At 33.5% G+C, this 21,101-nt stretch overlaps 2 protein-coding genes across 5 annotated transcripts; both read right to left on the bottom strand.

Annotated features, from left to right (window-relative positions):
• Positions 1-3,230: 3,230 nt before the first annotated feature.
• LOC126717698 (serine carboxypeptidase-like 50) lies at positions 3,231-4,883 on the bottom strand. Its single transcript, XM_050419546.1, has one exon. It carries the CDS (start codon positions 4,775-4,777, stop codon positions 3,371-3,373), a length of 1,407 nt encoding a protein of 468 aa, XP_050275503.1. The 5' UTR covers positions 4,778-4,883; the 3' UTR covers positions 3,231-3,370.
• A 4,960-nt stretch (positions 4,884-9,843) lies between these two features.
• Positions 9,844-21,027, bottom strand: LOC126717696 (1-aminocyclopropane-1-carboxylate oxidase homolog 4-like). Of its 4 annotated transcripts, none has more exons than XR_007652720.1 (4): positions 20,316-21,021; positions 19,150-19,537; positions 17,601-17,948; positions 9,844-9,937 (listed from the first exon to the last, which is right to left on the bottom strand). XR_007652720.1 is itself a non-coding variant. In XM_050419545.1 (3 exons), exons 1-3 carry the CDS (start codon positions 20,885-20,887, stop codon positions 10,112-10,114), a joined length of 1,143 nt encoding a protein of 380 aa, XP_050275502.1. In that variant the 5' UTR covers positions 20,888-21,027; the 3' UTR covers positions 9,922-10,111. The 4 variants fall into 4 exon arrangements, 2 of the variants coding, with proteins under 2 accessions (XP_050275502.1, XP_050275501.1); XR_007652721.1 differs by having other exon boundaries at positions 9,844-9,962; positions 17,624-17,948; XM_050419545.1 differs by lacking the exon at positions 17,601-17,948 and having other exon boundaries at positions 9,922-10,294; positions 20,316-21,027.
• Positions 21,028-21,101: the final 74 nt, after the last annotated feature.

The raw sequence follows: 21,101 nt of genomic DNA, 5'->3' as shown, positions 1-21,101 counted from the left end.
AACTTTATAAGCTAAAATCTATACCGTGAGTTGTAGATCTTGAATGCTATACCGTGCGTTTAGGGCTTCCTACATCTAAAGAGAGAGAGAGTTTGCAGAAACCAAAAAAAATCTCTCTATAGCTTAAGAAACACAATATACTAAAATCAAAGAGATAAAATTTTCAGAGGACAAAATATTATAGATAATTTAAAAGAATTTTGGTTTAATTCTTGAATACCGTAACTCCATAAAATTCATACTAATAATAATATTTTATGATAGCGCAGTTAGAATTTTGGTTTAATTCTTGAACACTTAATTGGAAATTGATTATATGAGTATTCAATGGTGAACAAAGTACTATGTATTAATTAATATATAAACAAAACTAACCTTACAAAAGCTGAACTTTATAAGCTAAAATCTATACCGTAAACCATGGCTTTATATTTCTTAACTTGAGAGAGGAGTAAAGTTGCTAGGGTTTTGTAAATCTTGAATGCTTTAGGGCTTCCTATGTCTGGAGAAAGAGAGAGTTTGCAGAAACCGTGACTTTATATTTCTTAACTTGAGAGAGGAGTAAGGTTGCTAGGGTTGTGAGGAGTTATAATTTTTATTTATTTTTTATTTTTTAAATATTGTGTTTTTTTAAATATTGTATTGACGTGGAAAATTGTGGTGCCAGCAAAGACTTCGGTTATATATATATATATATATATATATAGATAATAATAATAATAATAAAAGCCAAACAACCAACCTTGAAAAAAAAAAAAAAAAAAAAAAAAAAAAAAAAAAAAAAAAAAAAAAAAAAGCGCGTGAGAGCTAGAAAAAAAACTTGTAACGTTGCATATATGAAGGACATTTGCGTCCAAATATTTTTGCATTATTGTACTTTGGTGGACCTTTGTATTTTCTCTCCCATTTCTCCTCTCAATAAAACAACCATAAACTGATAAACATAAACATAAACATCATTTTCTTCCCGTTTTCCATCCCCTCAATAATCACCCCAACCAAATGAGACTTTTTAGAGATAAGGGTATTAATAGTGGCATTCACAGTTGGTTATATTTCATAAACAAATTACTTTTGCTATTTTGATCTTGGTAATTATTTATGTGGTATTTGTCAATTTGTTATGACTCCTTTGACAAGATTTGCTAGCTTGCTTTGTTTCTTTGAAACGGAATAAAAGGTCTTCAATTTTATTTGGTTCCTGGAGTTCAAAGAGAAGTTTAGAACTTCCCGTGGGACCCTGTGAAAGGATATTAGTGTTTGTAGAAACATTACCATATATCACATTCATGAAGAAAACAATTTTTCCTAAATAACGTGTCTCTTCGCTAACGTACATATTTATAATCTCTCATTTATAAAAGCTATTTTTACTGAGAAACTTTTTCAAATAAAATATTTTTATGCATACATTTGCATAGAGTCAAAGGGAGAGAAAAATATATAGTTCAATTCACTAGGTACGGAGATTATAGTACTTCTTCTACATATTATTGATCATTTTATCTTATGAGCCAGACATCTATGAGTCTTTACACCCTACTAACTAAATCTAAATCTACTTTAAGAAGATTGTGCCAAGCACAATACTTGATCAGTTTTGCATCATTCATTTTTCACGTATCTAGTCTATGAGTTATTTAATTATTTAGATTTCTTCTTATATACAAAATTTATTTATTACTTTTGCTTATTGAATCTATTTGTGTTCTTGTTTATGATTAGATTTGTATGTTGCTTTTGTTTACCTAATCACAAAATTATACTGTTTTTGAAACATATCCAACCGTCACCTCATCTAATAGTCTAGCCAGAGAGAAGAAAAATAGTTTACAGCTTATGGATAGTTTTTTACTAGACTAGGTCTCCTTCTTTTTCTTTTCTATTTTTCTTTTTTCTTCTTATTGGATGTGTACAAATTTGATGTCTTGCTTGTGGATTGTTGTTAAATCAATTTAAATTTGTCATGTTTATGTTGATTATTATGCTTGGCTAATTTATTTGAAGTATCTTGTAAATATATGAAAAGAAAGTAAAAAAGAAAACAATTTGGTTGTGTATTGTTTATTCTCACTTGATTTTTTTTTTTCTTTGAATAGCTAACTTTCCAAATCAAGCTTCCATGGATCAAATTTACATCACATCAAATTTCAAGAGGGGCATTTATAAAACAAAACCGCAGCTCCCCACTTTTAATCACACAAGAACAATAAACTATATGCAACAAACTAAACTTTTTCTTTAAGTCTTTATCTTCCATGAATTGAACTCAATATCTTGACATATTATACAGCTTACAGAGACGTTTTCTTTGGAAAACTGTTGTAGAAAATACTTTGATGAAACAATTGACATAAAAAGGGGTTACATTGGTGTGCATAAAGTAGAATTTTAATGAAGCTCACATTTTTATCATATAATAGATTAATATTATTGTGGATAGAGTCCAAAACAGCAAAGTAGAAGAATCACTGATCAGTTAGTTGAGATAGAATAATGTCGAGGAGAGTCTATGGTTCACATTTTAATTCTCCTCAATTTGATGCCAACAAAAATTTCCTTTTGTTTACTAGTTGGACGAATAACCTCTGTTTAATTTTCCCCAAACAAATGAATTTGCTCAAGAATTTTAGAGGGCAAAAAATGTTACTTCCTCTTTGTCTTATTGACTGGAGATTTACAACTTGCAAGTGCAAGGCTAGCTAGAATGGTAAGAACTTTATAATTCTTATTGAAAACTACATTATATAAATGTGAAATTTGAATCTTCTGCTGTCCGAACAGATTTGGATGAGAATATATTCCTTAAAAATGCATTAAACGAATATGACATTGGAATCAGCCTCCAACACATATAAGACAATATTTATAGGTGGAAAATGCAGGCGAAAAATGGATTGACTGAGGGCATTTATTAATATTGGAGCCATGCTCTTTATGCCTTGCTTTGTTTAATATTTACAGTTGTTAGTAAAGTTGGCTAAGGTTCTTGAAATCCTGTTTTTTGGCGTTTTATGCGTCTATAACCACTGTAAAGGTGTGGTATGCTTGTATTATTCTAGTGTTGATAAAGGTAATTTTGTTTATCCAAAAATGGGGATTATCAAAATCTTTTAAACATGATATGTTGATATTGCAGATTCAGATCTCTCCTACCAAAAGACCCAATAGGGGGGAAAACAATCTGTAGAAAAGTGAAGTTCTACCAATTGGTATATAAGCATCAAATATAAAATCCGACAAATCAAGGCAGATCATTTATTCAGTGATGCAAATTGCAATGTTCTTAACATCCCATTTTAAGCTTGCCCATGATTTGAGTTACTAATTGATACAAAGTACAACAACAAGAGAATAAGAGGAACAAATTTTACAATGCACCCAGGAAATTTGATGACAAATCCTCCTCTTGTTGATGGCCAAATAAGCCCCTCTCCAAAACCCAGTCTTCTATCATTGCCTGTGAACTCAGTGGCTGGTCAGTAGGCACAAAATGCCCAGCCCCCAAAACCACAACTTGACTCAAACTCCCCCATTTCTGCACAAACCCAGCAAGCGCTTTATTTATCTTCCAAACCTTCCTCTCTGCCATTGAAAAATTCCCAACTCCCTCCCAATCCATTGTCTTCACCCAAGTCTCAGTTGAAACGACACCATCTCTCAAATCAAAGTGCCCTTGATACAACAAAACCTTGCTCTTCTTCACCAAAAACTCCACCATATATTTCACACTCTTCATCACATCGTCATGCAATGCATCCCCCGCTGCATCACTACATTCCTCAAACACAATCGATTCATTCGCTCCTAAGGCCTTTTTCACCTCATTGTTTCGCAAAAAATCAGTAACCAAGTCAGAATTGTAAGGAACTTTCCTTGTAAAATCATACAATGTGGCCAACCCTGTCATGTTTTGCAACAAATGCAAGACCTTATTTCTAGCATTTGTGGCCTCACTCCAATTCTTCGATTTGGTCAGCCCAACTGCCTCCCATTGAGCTTTCTCCAACTCACTCTTTTGCCTTTCATTGATCAAACCCGAAAAGTAAGCATTCACGGCATGAGTTGCCACCTGAATGATCGGGTCAGTCAAACCATTTCCAATAGCAACACCTGCTAAGTTCACCTGCTCAGACACGGCCAAGTCTGCATTTTTCTTCAAAATATAGTATCCAATCGCTGGAACATACTTACCTGCATAGCTCTCACCCGTAATATATATTGGACGAAACTTAAACGATGGGTCTAGTTCAATAAACGAAGTGATTGCAGCAAAAAGATGCGTGGCAACAGTATATTGATCTCTTGGGATTTCTTCGGGTGTAGAAGCAATACTAAACCCAGTTCCAATCGGATTATCGAGGAAAAGAAGGCCGAATAAGCGGTTCCAAGAACCAGAATTGGGTTCGAGAACAAGGGGGTCAGACTTGGCCTTATGAAAATTGACACGCCAGGGTCCAAGTTCAAAGAAGTTACCAGTCATGGAGGAGCAGCCAGGGCCACCTTGGAGCCAAATGAGAAGTGGGGTTTGGGAGAGAGTCGAAATGGGTTCCTGGGCTTCATAGAAAGTGTAGAAAATGGCGGAACCAGTGGTGGGATTGACAGGGAGATAGCCTGATTTAGTGGGGAGAGCTTCATTGGGAAAAGCAGAGGTTGAAGAAGAAGAAGAAGAAGAAGAGGAGGGTAATGATAATAAAGTTGGGATGTTACAGAAGGAGAGGAAGAAGAAGAAGACAAGGACGAGGTTAAGGGAGTTGGACCGTGTTGACTGCTCCATTAGAGACTAGGGAGAGTAAAACTGAACTGAGGACTGTAAATATGGCTGATATTTTTTATGTGGTTGAAGACACTTGAAGAGCTGAAGTCGGTAATGATAATTATTAAATAAAGGAATGGTACTGGGAGTTTGGGAGGGCCAGAGGCATGTGCCACGAATTTATTAATCATTGAAGCAAGAAACGAGTGTCGACTAGTTGTTGAACTTTGCAGTCCCATTTGTATTTTTTCAAGCAATTTTTGTCCTCGGAATCTTTTACTTTTGAGATTTTTTTATTCACCTGGTGTGACATGTGATGGGTTAATTAATCTGGTCCGTTAATATGTACCCTTATGACGCACATTAAATTATTTATTTTTAGAAATATTTTCTCAAAAATTGAAAAAGTTGTTAATACTTTTTTAATTCTCGAGAAATTTATTTTGTAAAAATAAAAATTATTATGTACCTTAAAAGGCACACATTAGTAAAATTCTAATTAATTTACTACTTTTTTTTTATTTGACAAAATTATATTATTGGTCTCTAAAATTTACCCTGTGAGCATAATTGGTTCCTCAAGTTTCAAGTAAGCATTTTTAATTCGTCAAGTTTAAAAATGGGCTTTATTAATCCATTGATAACTGCAATTACTTTTAATGTCTACGTGGCTAATAGAACACTGATGTAACTAACGGAATAGTGATGTGATGTCTTTTTTCATTAGAAATTTACAAAACTCAAATGACACATCATAAATCCATAATTCAACACCCGAAAAAGTCCCAAATGGGTTACCCAAATCAAATTTCTCAAATTACCTATGAGATCTACGATCAAAGAATATTACCGTTCACCATCACTCTTCAACGCTTTAAAATCACTTAGTTAGTTGCTGTTATGCATTTTTTTAATCTTTGTATTGCTTTTCATACGATTTGCAGATCCTTGTTTTTTTTTTTTTTTTTCCTTCTTTCCTTGCCTCGCCATTTCTGTCTTCAAGACTGTAAGTGTATACTTCTTTTCAATTCTTTAATACAATTATATCTTTTATCTCAACAAAAAGAGGAGAATCACAATCCAGTATGAACACACCACCAAAACAATAAAATGCTAAAACACAATTATGAAAAAAATGCCTACAATATGACATACACATAGTTTCGGAGAATTAGCCAAATGATGGTTCAAATGTTCAAGCATAAACACAAATAGATAGTGTGCATAACAATAACAAGAAGATTTAAAATTTCAAAAAAAAAAAAAAAAAAAAACTAATTGAAGGACTGTGACTACGGAGAGAGAAAAAAGAGCAATATTTGAGGTATTGTACAGAGAGGTGAGGAGAAGCGGCGAGACACTAGTGGCTGTGCAAGCACGATGAAGTAGTAGTGGCTGTGGCAAACAACACTTGAAGAGCTAGAGCTAAAATGGGTTTTTCACCACTTATCGTTGTTGTTGCTATCGTGTGGAGGAGGATGACATTGTCGCTAGGCAATGGAGGCGGCATCACAGCTTCGCATAGAGGAGGATGATTGGGTCAGGAGAGATTTGATTTGGATAACTCGTTAAGAACCGGATCAGGTGTGGGGAATTTGGGTTCTCTAAGGTGTTATTTGAGTTTTGTATTTTTTTAATATAAAAAAAAATGCCACAATACTTTTTCTTTTTTTGAGAGAGTTTCAATTTATGGCGTTCGCTCCTGATGATAGCTCTTTATCATCAAACCAAGACACCAATCAATTTTTAGTGTAGGTGGGGATTGAACCCTAAATCTCTTATACAACCATCAAAGACTTTACTAGTTGAGCTAACTGAAACCTATAAATGCCACAATACTTTAAAGGATGCCATGTCACTACTTTGTTATCTACATAAGTATTGACACTAACAGTAATTAACAAAAAAAATTAATAATGCTCATTTTTTAAACTTGAGAGATTAATAAGGCTCGCTTGAAACTTGATGAATCATTATACTTATAGGGCAAATTTCAAGAATCAATAATGTAGTTTCACTTTTTTTTTTTTTGGTAAGAATAGCCAAAGAGGAGTTTAATTGCTTTGTGTTTTTTTCTAAACTAGTCCATTAAAAAATTTCTTTAGAACAACGATTAATGTGTTCCATTTACAAAAAGGTTTATAGAGCATTCCGAGGGAGTGCTAAATTGCAAAATATCCCAAGCACAGTTGTTGTAATAAACAAAATTTGGATGTATTCTTTGCTAGTACAACTGTTCATCGGTTAATTTGGATGTATTATTTATATATTCTTTCATCGGTTTACTGTTTACCCTTCTTTGCTAGTACAACTGTTACTTTATTGGTTTGATGTGTCCATCATATTCACAGAGGTACAGTACTTCCATGTCTTTATGCATGTAAAGGGTCCTCTTCTAAAAGGGTTGTGTCAGAAGGACGCATGTCCATGTGCGTTTCTCATTTTTCTTTCTTTTGTCAGCGTCAGAGCATTCGGAACGGCTGTTGTAAAAATTATACCATTTTATCATATTAAAAGTCTACTTTATTATTTTATCACATTATTTTACAATATTTTATTTATCGGATGTTCTATATTTTTACCGATTCATTTAAATATTATTTCTTAATTCTTATTTTAAAACCTGGGACTGTAGCCACAGATGGGGATTGGGGACTGTAGCCACAGATGTCACAAAATTAAAAGCTTAGAACATGGGGACTGACCGACTGACAGAGAAAGAGGAATAAAAAAATAAAAAAATCCTATGTCACAGATTTCCGTACCGTGCCAAATATATGATGACACTGTAATATGTTGTAAAAATTATGAGATTTAGAACATTTGATATTTGGTATTTTTTGGTGTTTGGTGTGTTAAATGTGCCAAATATCAAATATTTGGCACATTTAGCACATCTAGTGTGGGTGCTCTCGCAGAGGAAAGGTATTGAAAAAGGAGGTGAAAGGGGAGAAAGTTTCTTTTCGATACACTGTATTTAAGAGTTGGGTTGTTTTAGATATACAGTAAGATTTTTAAAAAAAACTTCCCCTCTTTCTCTTTCTCTTTCTCTTTCGTGTATATAAAAAATGTTTAGTATTCTTAAAAAATAATAAATAAATAAAAAAGCTTGTAAGAAGTGACACAGTAACACTTCGCACTTTTAGTACAAGATATGCAAAGAGAGAACATGCCAGAAAATGTATTTATGTATTTGCAAATAAATATATATATAGAGAGAGAGAGCACCCAGATAAAAATATTGATCACCTTGACTTGAGAATTACAAAAATTTTAATTCAATACAAATAAGAGTAATGTTACATTTATAATAGTTTTATAATAATTTTACAACAAATCTTATATGATAAATGGAAAACAGATATTAATTCTATTTTGTGCCAAATATTAACATCACATTTTAACCCATTAATAAAAAAATTGTTATATAAGACTTGTTTTAAAATGTTGTAGATGTAGTATTACTCCAAAAATAATTATGGTCTCTCAAACATAATCCCTAACCCCTTAAACCACCAAAAAAAAAAAAAAAAAACCCTTAAGTAACAACAACAAAAGTAATCCAAACAAAAACAAAACTAGACCAGACCACGAGTGAACAAATTATTTCACAAAAAGCCGATTCAAAAAGAAAAATAAAAATAATCATTCAAATTTGTAACTCTTTCAATCTATTATATAAAAATAATCTATAATTTTTTTTTTTTTGAATAAATGACTCAAGAAGAATATTGTAGTCATAAGTTTTCCTTAACAGTACTGGCAGTTATGCTCTTTTTGGCTTTACAATCGCAATAATTTTGCTCTCCCTAACAACTCTGCTTACAATTGTAGCAAATATTATCATTTTTTTTTCTCTTTTCTATTATCACTTCAATTCTCTAACTTTATTATTTTCATCTCAACATTTTCAGTTCTCACTTTATCTCTTATCAATCCTTTTTTTTTTTCTTTTTCTCTTTGTTAGTAGACAAAATTGTAATACTTTATATATTTTCATGTTTTTTTTTTTTGTGACATTAATATACTCAAGTTCTTTTAATTAAATTTTGTATAATTTAATATTCATTGTGACCACCCTAAAAAATATTCTTGGAGGCGTCAATGTATACAAAGTTAAAACAGAAATGAAGACATTTATAAACTTGAGGAGGATTAGAGTGAAAATTATTGGCGTTAAAGAGCAATTTGCGTTCAAATGCACGAAGAAGAGAACAGTGGCAGTTAAGACTAAATTATGACTATTTAAAATTTGAAATATGGACAAACAAATGGTTTTTTCTTTTTTTTTTTAATAAATGGGTACAGCCTACAAGTTTGTATGTATATACTCTACAATCTACAAGTTATCATCGTTCATATAATTTTTCCTACGTGTTTTACAGCTTAGAGTAATTCGTCAAAGATTTGCAGTCCAATTCCTTTATGAAAACCTAGTCATGAAGTCCGTCAACGTGAACCACCGGTAAATTGCAGGTTTTTGAGGGTTGTTATTGTGTGTAAATTGCCGGTAAGAATGTCCATACATTACACAGGATATAAAAGAGGTAAGAATGTCAATGTCCATACATTACGTACTATATAATAGAGTGTAGATACTGTAAGATGTGAAACAATTGAACCCCTTTAATTTATTCAAATCTTGCCTGCAGAGATATATGCATAATGTGTAAAAAGGCACAAAAATTCAGTAGCCACTATGTTATGCCCACCTTAATTTCATAAGTGTAACGACTTAGTATAATAAAGATTATGAAATGGATGTCATTGTTTCAAATCTACCATTTTTACAGATTCATTCACAATCAAAAATAGCTTAGGTGAAAAGAACAATAACAAATAAATCAATTCATACACATTATAGTAAGTTTTTTACTAATTTAATCCGGCAAAAAAAAAATTATTCACCGGTGAGTGTAAAAAATTGAAAAATATTTAGATACATAAACAGTTTTGAAGTATAAATCCCTCATGTGTGAAAATTCCCTTTAATGAAATACTTCAAACACTATCACTTATCTGGTGATCCTTGGAGAGAAAAATGACAGTTGACACATTATAATATTTCAAATACTGGAACTAAAATCTTAATCAAGAAATGAAATCTTTTCATTTTAAGTGAAACATATTCTAGGGGCTAAACTATAATTATTTAAAATATGAAATTTGGACAAACAAATGGTTTCATTTTTTTTTTTTCAATCGGGTATAGCCTACAAGTTTGTAATGTATATACTCTACAATCTACATGTTATCATTGTTCGTACCATTTTTCCTATGTGTTTCACATCTTATAGTAATTTGTCAAAGATTTGCAGTCCAACTCCTTTTTGAAAAACCTAGTCATGAAGTCTGTCAACGTGAACTGCCGGTAAATTGCAGGTTTCTCTGGTGATGTGATGTGAGCTCTGGCAATGGTCCATAAACATCGTCTCTATTTCCTGGGCTGCAGAAAACTGCCATTGACACTCTTGGTTCATGGTAAGAATTGGCCAATACTCGGTGCTCTGCACTTTTGTATTCTTCGTTCGATATAATCTGAAGAAACAAGATTTCAGATCAAAATTAGAAGAGTAATAGAGCTATTAGTTTTCAAAATTCAGTTTCTCAACCAAAAAAAAAAATTACTATTCTTAAATAACATGAGTTTCAAATATAAAAATATTGGCACATTATGGAAGTTGCTATATACTTTTTATATATTTGATAATCAAGAAAATTTCATTGAAACATACTGAGAACAGCAACACAGTACAGAAGAAGCCGACAAAACAGCAAAAACAATACACAAAACTAAAACAATACCATACCAAAAAAGCCCACACCTAAACAAGATGGTCAACAATTATCCTACATGACAGTAAACTTACATTGAAAACCCCATCTACCCATCTACAACAAATCTCTCTGTTTTCATCAGTACAAGGATATGCATTTTTGAACTCAATTCTAGCTCTTACATGCTTGCTGCTGGCAGTAACGAATGTAAATCAAACCCTTATCATAATCTTTGATAACAAATGTAATTTATTCAAGCCCTCATGATCTTCGATGCATCAATGTAATTCAAACCCTTATCATTATCTTCAATGCATCAGAGGTGGAAAGTGACCTGTTAATCAACTAGCTCTAAAGGCCATTCAGCCAAAAAAAAAAAAAAAAAACCTAGCTCTAATGGCCGAGGAATAGCTAAAAAGGAAGGTCACTGGGAGGAGGCACTGAAGGAGATGGAGATCAGAATCAACCTCAAGCATTGGGCAAGGAAAGAGACCCTTTTTCCCTTCCCTCAAGATATATTGCACACATCAATTCATAAGGGATATATATTAAAATTTGTAATCCTTACCATCAATCATATAATACAGACTCAAGGCTCTAGGCAATGAGTAGTATGGAGCATTGAATCTTAGATTGCTTGTAATGTTCAACAAACTCCCTTATTATATCAAATAGATCAAAGTGCAGAAGCTAAATTAGATGGTAAGACTAATATATAATCTAACTAGATTTTATTAGACTTCATAAACCATCCACAGGTAATCCGGGGGAGTGCTAAATTGCAAAATGTCCCAAGCATAGTTGTCATAAACAAAATTTGGACATTGATTGTATTCTTTCATCGGTTCACTGTTTACCCTTCTTTGCTATTACAACTGTTACTTTACTGGTTTGATGTCTCCATCATATTCATAGAGGTACAGTACTTCCATGACTTTATGCATGTAAGGGTCCTCTTCTAAAAGGGTTGTGTCAGAAGGACACATGTCTATGTTGGTTTCTCTTTTTTGTTTCTTTCGTCAGGGTCACGTGCGAGAGGTATTGAAAAAGGGGTGAAATGAGAGATTTTTTTTTTTTTTTCCCTATATACTGTATTTAAAAATTGGATCCTTTTAGATATACAATAAGTTTTTTTAAAAAAAATTCCCCCCTTTCGTGTATGTATAAAATATTTAGTATTTTAAAAAAATTAAAAAAAAAAAAAAAAAAAAAGAGCTTGTAAGAAGTGACACACTAAACACTTTGCACTTATAGTGCAAGATATACAAAGAAAGGCCACCTTGACTTGCTAGAAAATGTATTTATATATTTGCAAATAAATAAATATATATAGAGAGAGAGAGTGAGAGCATCCAAATAAAAATATTGATCACCCTAACTTGAGAATTACAAAAATTTATGTTCAATACAAGTAAGAGTAATGTTACATTTATAATAATTTCACAACAAATCTTATATGATAAATGGAAAACAGATATTAATTCTAATTTGTGCCAAATATTAACATCACATTTTAACCCATTAATAAAAAATTGTTATATAAGATTTGTTTTAAAATATTGTAGATGTAGTATTACTCCAAAAATAATTATGGTCTCTCAAACATAATCCCTGTTGAGGGGAAAATTTCTGATGTTCCCAAATAGAATATGGGGTAGCCAAGTTAAAACTCAACGATGAACCCTTGAAATAAAGCCCAAAAGCTATCGGTGTGGTGTAAGTCCGCTCAAGCAAGAGATAAAGGCTACACCCTAACAAGAAGACAACAATAAAGCCTAATAAACACGTTAGTATTGTTAGTTTGTTATATTATTAGTCTTTTTACGGCATCATAGTTCAAATCAGTCCTCTAGCGGTACGGTATTATCTCCAGCGGTAGAAGTGAAATTACACTTAGAGTCCAGCAGTCAATAATTAAATAAATTTAGGAAAATGTTCACTCCTAGGGGTCCTTGTGTGTCTTGGTCAAGGGAATTTATAGTACTTTCAACCAACATTACATTAATGTGAGGGAAAATTTCAATTGTTACAAATACATTATATCCTTCATCATAATAATAATAATAAACAATTATTAAAGTCTCCATAATTACAAATAAAATAGGAAAAATAGGATGGAATGAAGGGAGAGAAAGATTCTCAACTCAGTGCAGCAAGTATTAAACTAAGATTTTGGTGAGTGTATAATTATAAGGCATGAATGAGGTGAATGTGTGCTATTTTGAGTGAGTGAGATGGGATTAACACTGAGATTGAAGCTTTTTGTGAGTAACAGGCTGTTTGTGTCTAGTTGGAGGATATTTTTGAGCTGTGGTTGTGTAGAGGGGTGGGAAGAATATCTGGGATTAGAAGAGTATAGGCTAAAAATGATGAGTGGTGAGCTTAAGGAAAGCTAAACCACGAGCAAAGCAGTAAATAAACCAAGGATTTCAGAGGGAGTGGCTGTCCTAGTCAGTTATGGGACGTTTATGGAGTAGGAAGGTGTAAGCAAGGTGGTGAATGTTGGTGTTATGATGACTATAGGCTGAGAAAGGTTGTGAGTGACCTCAAGAGAGCTTGGGGAAGCTTAAAGAAAGGTTAATAGGGGTTGAATTTCTGCAAAATGTAGTCAATGACAGAAGTTCTTAGAGAGGCTTCCTCCTAATGGGCTGAGGTGTGTATATTTTTATAATGGAGTTTCGGAGAAGCATTGATTGGCAAGAATCCAAAAATGCATGACTGATCAGGGGTGAGGAAATCAAGGTTTTAACTTTCCTGATATTTTTGATAAGAAGTAGGAAAATCCACTTTGAGGGGTTGTATTGCTTCTTTGGGTAATGATGGGATTTTAGAGCTTTTTGCATTAAGTGCCAAGATTTTCGAGGCTGAGCTTAATTATTATGTATCAAGAGTGAATTCTAATGCTACAAACTGAGATTTGGTCCCCCAAGAAGTAAGATTCAACACTCCAAGCTAGGTGTGAAGCTTTAGTCTACTTCGGGGGGTTCCGTTAGAGATCCCTTTATGCCCTCCAAATCACATGTTCCCAAATTTTCTCTTTTAGGATTCATGGGCTTGGTACATGAATCATGTCTTGATCATTTTTAACATTTATAGCATCAATTTGTTGAAGTTTGGATAATTTGGTTTCAGCTCCCCTTTCGCTGGAGATGCAGTCTTGAGGAAGATCATGGAGTTTCTTCATCCTTTTGACTTCAGTTAAAATGACAGTCCTTGGGCACTGTTCACGTCAGGCAGAGGGTGGCAGAAAATTGATGGGACAGCCCTTAGTCCATTCTCAAAGGCTTGGTTCCCTTGAATGAGTCTCTAGTTGCCTTTTGGTTAGTTGCTTGTGTTTCTGCTTGGGCTTGCTCACATGGGCTGGGTTGTGTGCACATATTGCCATGGGCTTTCATTCCTCATGGATTTTATTAGTAAATATTTTTTAGATTTTTCATAAATACTTGCAATGGGCCTTTGAGCAATTAGTTATAATGTTTGAAACAATAGGACAAGTTTCAAAATACTTTTGTAAATACTATTTACTTTGATGAATTCCATGTTGCAATAATGTTAATGGTTTCTAATAATCGCATCATAACTTAAATGATGAGCTTGTGGGTTTGAATATTTACCATGAGTGTCGAAGGCGTATATTATGGATGTCGCAATGCAAATGATGTCCATGTATTTCATGGGTTTATAACAATAAATATATGTCATGGGTCTAACAATCGTAACTTTCCATGGGTTTTTACAAGATAATTGCCATGGGTTTTGAGAATAGATAATTCATAAATTCCATGAGCTTGTAATATTGTAATAATATGTTTAAGAATTTAAAGTATTGTTTATTATCAGACTTTTAAGTGAAATAATTATGATATAGTATTTTGCCAAGTATTTAATAACCTTGGGCTGTTAATAGAATAGTGTCAAGTAGTTAGCTTGGGCTTTTAATAGTGCCAATGCAAGTTGGGTTTTTGATATTGCCAATGAGAATTGGGCTTTAAATAGTGCCAACGTAAGTTGGGCTTTTGATGTTGGCAATGAGAATTGGGTTTTAATGTTGCTAATGAAAATTGGGTTTTAAATAGTACCAACGTAAGTTGGGCTTTTGATATTGCCAATAAGAATTGAGTTTTAATGTTGCCAATGAAAATTGGACTTTGATATTGCCAATGAGAATTGGGTTTTGATGTTGCCAATGAAAATTGAGCTTTAATGTTGCTAATGAGAATTGGGTTTTGGATAAATAAATTGCCATGGGTTTAAATCATGGGCTTTGATCATGGATTTGAATTCTATTGATAAAATTGTTTTGCCCTGGACTTGAGTCATGGGTTTTTCAAATATTGTCAAGCATAAGTATTCTTGGGTTTTAAATAGAATATGATAATAAAATTGGATAAAATATGAATTTAGGGCATTTTGTGATAGTTTATATCATAATCCAATTTAGATAATGAGATATGAAATATTTATGATTAACATAATAATAGAGGAAAAAATATTTGGGAAAACCCAATAACTTATTACTAGTGTATGAAAATAAATAGGTGGTACTCAAATAAAATTAGGTGTAAAAAAAAAAAAAAAAAAAAAAAAAAAAAAAAAAAAAAAAAAAAAAAAAAAAGGTACCCTAACAATCCCTAACCCCTTAAACCACCCAAAAAAAAAAAAAAAAAACCAACAACAAAAATAATCCAAACAAAAACAAAACTAGACCAAACCACGAGTGAACAAATTATTTCACAAAAAGTTGATTCGAAAAGAAAAATAAAAATAATCATTCAAATTTGTAACTCTTTCAACCTATTACATAAAATAATCCATAATTTCATCTTCTTCTTTTTTTTTTTTTTTGAATAAATGACTCAAGAATATTTGTAGGGACACGTTTTCTCAGGCCAGGTCCAAGATGCTCGGAACCTTAGACCAGTGAGCCCAATACAATGAATTTGTAGAGAGTGGGCCAAAGAGCTGGGCTTAGATGTGTGAATGACAACCATCAAGGTATCCCTCATGGGCCGAGTTTAACAAAGAAAATTTGGTCCTCGGCAAGATTCGAGGAGCTTTTTCTGGTGCCTCTAGTGTGTTGGGGGGTCCTCCCCTCGTTTCTCTTTACTCCCCTTTTTATAGTCCTCCTCCTGACAGGGGTCCCTAGGATAGGTACTTGTCCCATTAGCCCCTACCTTCAGTTGTTGGGAGTGGTTGTAAGGATAGAGAAGTATGGCTATGTCAGGCGCAGGGCACTGAATGCAATAAAGGCAGCCATCCCTTAGACGCTTCCGTTCTCTCTGTTATCTCTCTCTACTTTAGTGCTTTCCCTACCCTATGGAACGATCCATAGTCTTGTTACCGGTGATCTATTACCTCTTTTTCCCTCGGCTATATCCATCCGAGGAGAATTTCCCTATGGCCGAGGAGGGGTTTTTCCATAGGCTGGACCCCTGGTTCAGTATAAATATTGAAATGGGCCTACTAGTCTTTCACCCCCCACAATATTGTAGTCATGAGTTTTCCTTGATAGTACTAGCAGTTGTGCTCTTTTTGGCTTTACAATCGCAATAATTTTGCTCTTCTTAATGACTCAGCTTGCAGTTGTAGCAAATATTACCATTTTTTTTTCCTCTTCTCTATTATCACTTCAATTCTCTTACTTTATTATTTTCATCTCAACATTCTTAGTTCTCACTTTATCTCTTATCAATCCTTTTCTGTTTCTTTTTCTCTTTGTTAGTAGACAAAACTGTAATACTTCATATATTTTCATGTTTTTTTTGTGACATTAATATATTCAAGTTCTTTTAATTAAATTTTGTATAATTTAATATTCATTGTGACCACCCTAAAAAATATTCTTGGAGGCATCACTGCATACAAAGTTAAAACAGAAATGAAGATATTTATAAACTTGTGGAGGATTAGAGTGAAAATTATTGGCGTTAAAGAGCAATTTGCGTTCAAATGCACGAAGAAGAGAACAATGGCAGTTAAGACTAAATTATGACTATTTAAAATTTGAAATATGGACAAACAAATGGTTTTTTTTTTTAATAAATGGGTATAGCCTACAAGTTTGTATGTATATACTCTACAATCTACAAGTTATCATTGTTCATATAATTTTTCCTACGTGTTTTACAGCTTAGAGTAATTAGTCAAAGATTTGCAGTCCAACTCCTTTATGAAAACCTAGTCATGAAGTCTGTCAACGTGAACTACCGGTAAATTGCAGGTTTTTGAGGGTTGTTATTGTGTGTAAATTGCCGGTAAGAATGTCCATACATTACACACGATATAAAAGAGGTAAGAATGTCAATGTCCATTCATTACGTACTTTATTAGTGTAGATACTGTAAGATGTGAAACAATTGAACCCCTTTAATTTATTCAAATCTTGCCTGCGGAGATATATGCAGAATGTGTAAAAAGGCACAAAAATTCAGTAGCCTCTATGTTATGCACACCTTAATTTCATAAGTGTAACGACTTTAGTATAATAAAGATTATGAAATGGATGTTATTGTTTCAAATCTACCATTTTTACAGATTCATTCACAATCACAAATAGCTTAGTTGAAAAGAACAATAACAAAGAAATCAATTCATACACATTATAGTGAGTTTTTTACTAATTTAATCCGGCAAAAAAAAAAAAAAAAAATTCACCTGTGAGTGTAAAAAATTGAAAAATATTTAGATACATAAACAATTTTTAAGTATAAATCCCACATTTGTGAAAATTCCCTATAATGAAATACTTCAAACACTATCACTTATCTGGTGATGCACTGACTCTTTTCAAAGTTCATCAGCACTTCCAGTGCAACATATAGAAAGTTAAATTAAAAAAGCCGATATGTAAAAATTTGTGGAGGATTTGAGTGAAAATGATTGGTGTTAAAAAGCAATTTGCCTCCAAATGCACAAAGGATAGAAAAATGACAGTTGGCACATTATAATATCTCAAATACTGGAACTAAAATCTTAATCAAGAAATGAAATCTTTTCATTTTAAGTGAAACATATTCTAGGGGCTAAACTATAACTATTTAAAATATGAAATTTGGACAAACAAAAGGTTTCATTTTTTTTTTCAATCAGGTATAGCCTACAAGTTTGTAATGTATATACTCTACAATCTACATGTTATCATTTCGTACCATTTTTCCTATGTGTTTCACATCTTATAGTAATTTGTCAAAGATTTGCAGTCCAACTCCTTTTTGAAAAACCTAGTCATGAAGTCTGTCAACGTGAACTGCCGGTAAATTGCAGGTTTCTCTGGTGATGTGAGCTCTGGCAATGGTCCATAAACATCGTCTCTATTTCCTGGGCTGCAGAAAACTGCCATTGACACTCTTGGTTCATGGTAAGAATTGGCCAATACTCGGTGCTCTGCACTTTTGTATTCCTCGTTCGATATAATCTGAAGAAACAAGATTTCAGATCAAAATTAGAAGAGTAGTAGAGCTATTAGTTTTCAAAATTCAGTTTCTCAACCAAAAAAAAAATTACTATTCTTAAATAACATGAGTTTCAAATATAAAAATATTGGCACATTATGGAAGTTGCTATATACTTTTTATATAATTGATAATCAAGAAAATTTCATTGAAACATACTGAGAACAGCAACACAGTACAGAAGAAGCCGACAAAACAGCAAAAACAATACACAAAACTAAAACAATACCATACCAAAAAAGCCCACACCTAAACAAGATGGTCAACAATTATCCTACATGACAGTAAACTTACATTGAAAACCCCATCTACCCATCTACAACAAATCTCTCTGTTTTCATCAGTACAAGGATATGCATTTTTGAACTCAATTCTAGGTCTTACATGCTTGCTGCTGGCAGTAACGAATGTAAATCAAACCCTTATCATAATCTTTGATAACAAATGTAATTTATTCAAGCCCTCATGATCTTCGATGCATCAATGTAATTCAAACCCTTATCATTATCTTCAATGCATCAGAGGTGGAAAGTGACCTGTTAATCAACTAGCTCTAAAGGCCATTCAGCCAAAAAAAAAAAAAAAAAAAAAAACCTAGCTCTAATGGCCGAGGAATAGCTAAAAAGGAAGGTCACTGGGAGGAGGCACTGAAGGAGATGGGGATCAGAATCAACCTCAAACATTGGGCAAGGAAAGAGACCCTTTTTCCCTTCCCTCAAGATATATTGCACACATCAATTCATAAGGGTTATATATTAAAATTTGTAATCCTTACCATCAATCATATAATACAGACTCAAGGCTCTGGGCAATGAGTAGTATGGAGCATTGAATCTTAGATTGCATGTAATGTTCAACAAATTCCCTTATTATATCAAATAGATCAAAGTGCAGAAGCTAAATTAGATTGTAAGACTCTAACATATAATCTAACTAAATTTTATTAGACTTCATAAACCATCCACAAGTAATCATAGCATTAAATAAAAATGATAATTTTTACAAGTTAACATGATGGGCTATAATCTTCTAACAATGATTGATATGATGATTTTTCTAAAACTAATTTAACAGATTAAAGTGTCAAGTTGCTCTATAAAGAATATGAACCTAGTTTTATTGCCTTATTATAATAGTTGAGCTTTGAGCTTAAGATGATTTTACCTGAAGCAAATCCCCAATGTTTATAACAAGAGCTCCAGGGATAGGTTTTACATCCAACCAACCCCCACCATACTTAACCTGCAACCCACCAACATGGTCCTGTTGCACAACCGTCAACACCCCTGGATCTGTATGATATGCAAGCCCAACCGTTAGATCAGGTTGTGGACAGCAGGGGTAGTAGTGGGCCACCACCACTCTCCCTTCCAAACATGTCAGGTCCTTCAACCTCCCATTCTCCACTCCTAGCCCTTCACACAGCAGCCCCATCAAACGCTCTCCCAACTGTTTGATCTCTTGATCCCACTCAATCACCTCATTCCTACATATCTCAGGGATTTCATCAAGGTCTGCCAGCTTGGGACCAAGTCTTATTTGGATGGTGTCCCTGGTACCATTATGACATGTTTAGAGTTACATTTTACAACAATGAACAAGAGTTTAGTAAGTTAAATATATGTATTGAATATCTCCAATTCACATTCACTATTTTCTCATTCCATGAGTAGATATTAAATTAAAGAACAAAAGAGTTTTCTTCACTAAAAAAAAATCCTCCTAAACTACCCTTTTTTTTGTTGATGATCTGATAGTTAGGGGAGGAAAGATTTGAACCTTGGTTGTCTTCCTTGGAAATACCATAAATTGTTAACTAGTAAGGGGCGCTAGGAGTGGCATACAAATAAATTTAAGAAAATTGTAATCATTGGGGGGAAAGTATGACTTATTCAAAATAAAAATAATTAAATTACAAAATATATATATATATATGTATATATCACGACCTTTTTTTTATTCTCATTCTTTTACACCATTCCTTTTTACATCATGATTTTGGAGGATGAGTTCCAATAAAGTGAACGTAGGAGTATGAAAGAGCCAAACAAAAATGAATATTATATATAGTTCAAAAATATATTATATTCGAGTTCAACTCAATCAATAGTGAAGTCCAAATCTTGGTTTAAACTTGACTCATTTGTTAAAATAACCAAACATAAACAAGTTTTATCTGAAGTTCTCCAATTTATTTCAGATCATCTTAGCATTTTAACATGCCATCTAATACATTTTAGCATCTTAGCATTTCAGATCATCTTAGCATCTAATCTATATATATATATATATATATACAAAAACTCTGATAGGAGAAAAATTACTATTACCTCCAACTGGCGGCTTTAGAATGATACAAGTCCACGTTGGACATGTAAGATACACCGGTGCCTATGTCTCTACGATACACCCGCGCCTTAATCTCCGTTGGTTGCTCGTGGAAACCCTTCATGGATGCCATCGTACGGTCCAGAACCTCCAAAGGCACACCATGATTAACAATCTGGAAAAACCCGAAAGTCGACGCTGCCCGTCTCATCTCATCGACGACATCTGACCGTCGATTACTACCCGAGTCTGCTCCAGAGAGGTCGATGACGGGAATGATTTCGGATCCGGACCCGGTTCGGGTCTCAGGTTTGAGGTCGGCCAGGGTCTCGGGTGGGTGAACGAAGAAAGAAGGGATGGTGGTGATGCCAGAGTCGACAAGGCCTTTCACTCCGACCTTGGATTCGTCGAACCGTTTCACCTCGTTGGCTCTGTCGTAGCTCTCGGAGCTGCTCATGATGGTTGTGCTGCGGGGCCGGTGGGACACGGGGACACGTGGCGTCATCACGTGGCGGCGGCGTCCAGTTCCGATTTGGAACAAAACCGAGGCAGTGACAGTAGTCGTAGTAGCCATTATTATTTTGGTGTTTGGCTGTTGACCGTTGAGTGTTAATAATTAATTAAGCTTTCTTCTTTTTATTTTTTATTTTTTATGTTGGCTCATTCCTTTTTTGGTTTTTCTTCTAGCGTGTGAGTTGTGAGAGTTATTAAAAGACAAAAAAGCATTCAGCTTTATCGACGAATTGGGTGTTTAAAGAGCAGTTTTAGACTTGCACGACAAAGGAGAA

The sequence above is a fragment of the Quercus robur genome, chromosome 3, assembly GCF_932294415.1.
Source record: "Quercus robur chromosome 3, dhQueRobu3.1, whole genome shotgun sequence".
Taxonomy (NCBI): Eukaryota; Viridiplantae; Streptophyta; class Magnoliopsida; order Fagales; family Fagaceae; genus Quercus; species Quercus robur.
Note: the sequence above shows the minus strand (reverse complement) of the source record. Positions and strands in the feature narration are given on the sequence as shown.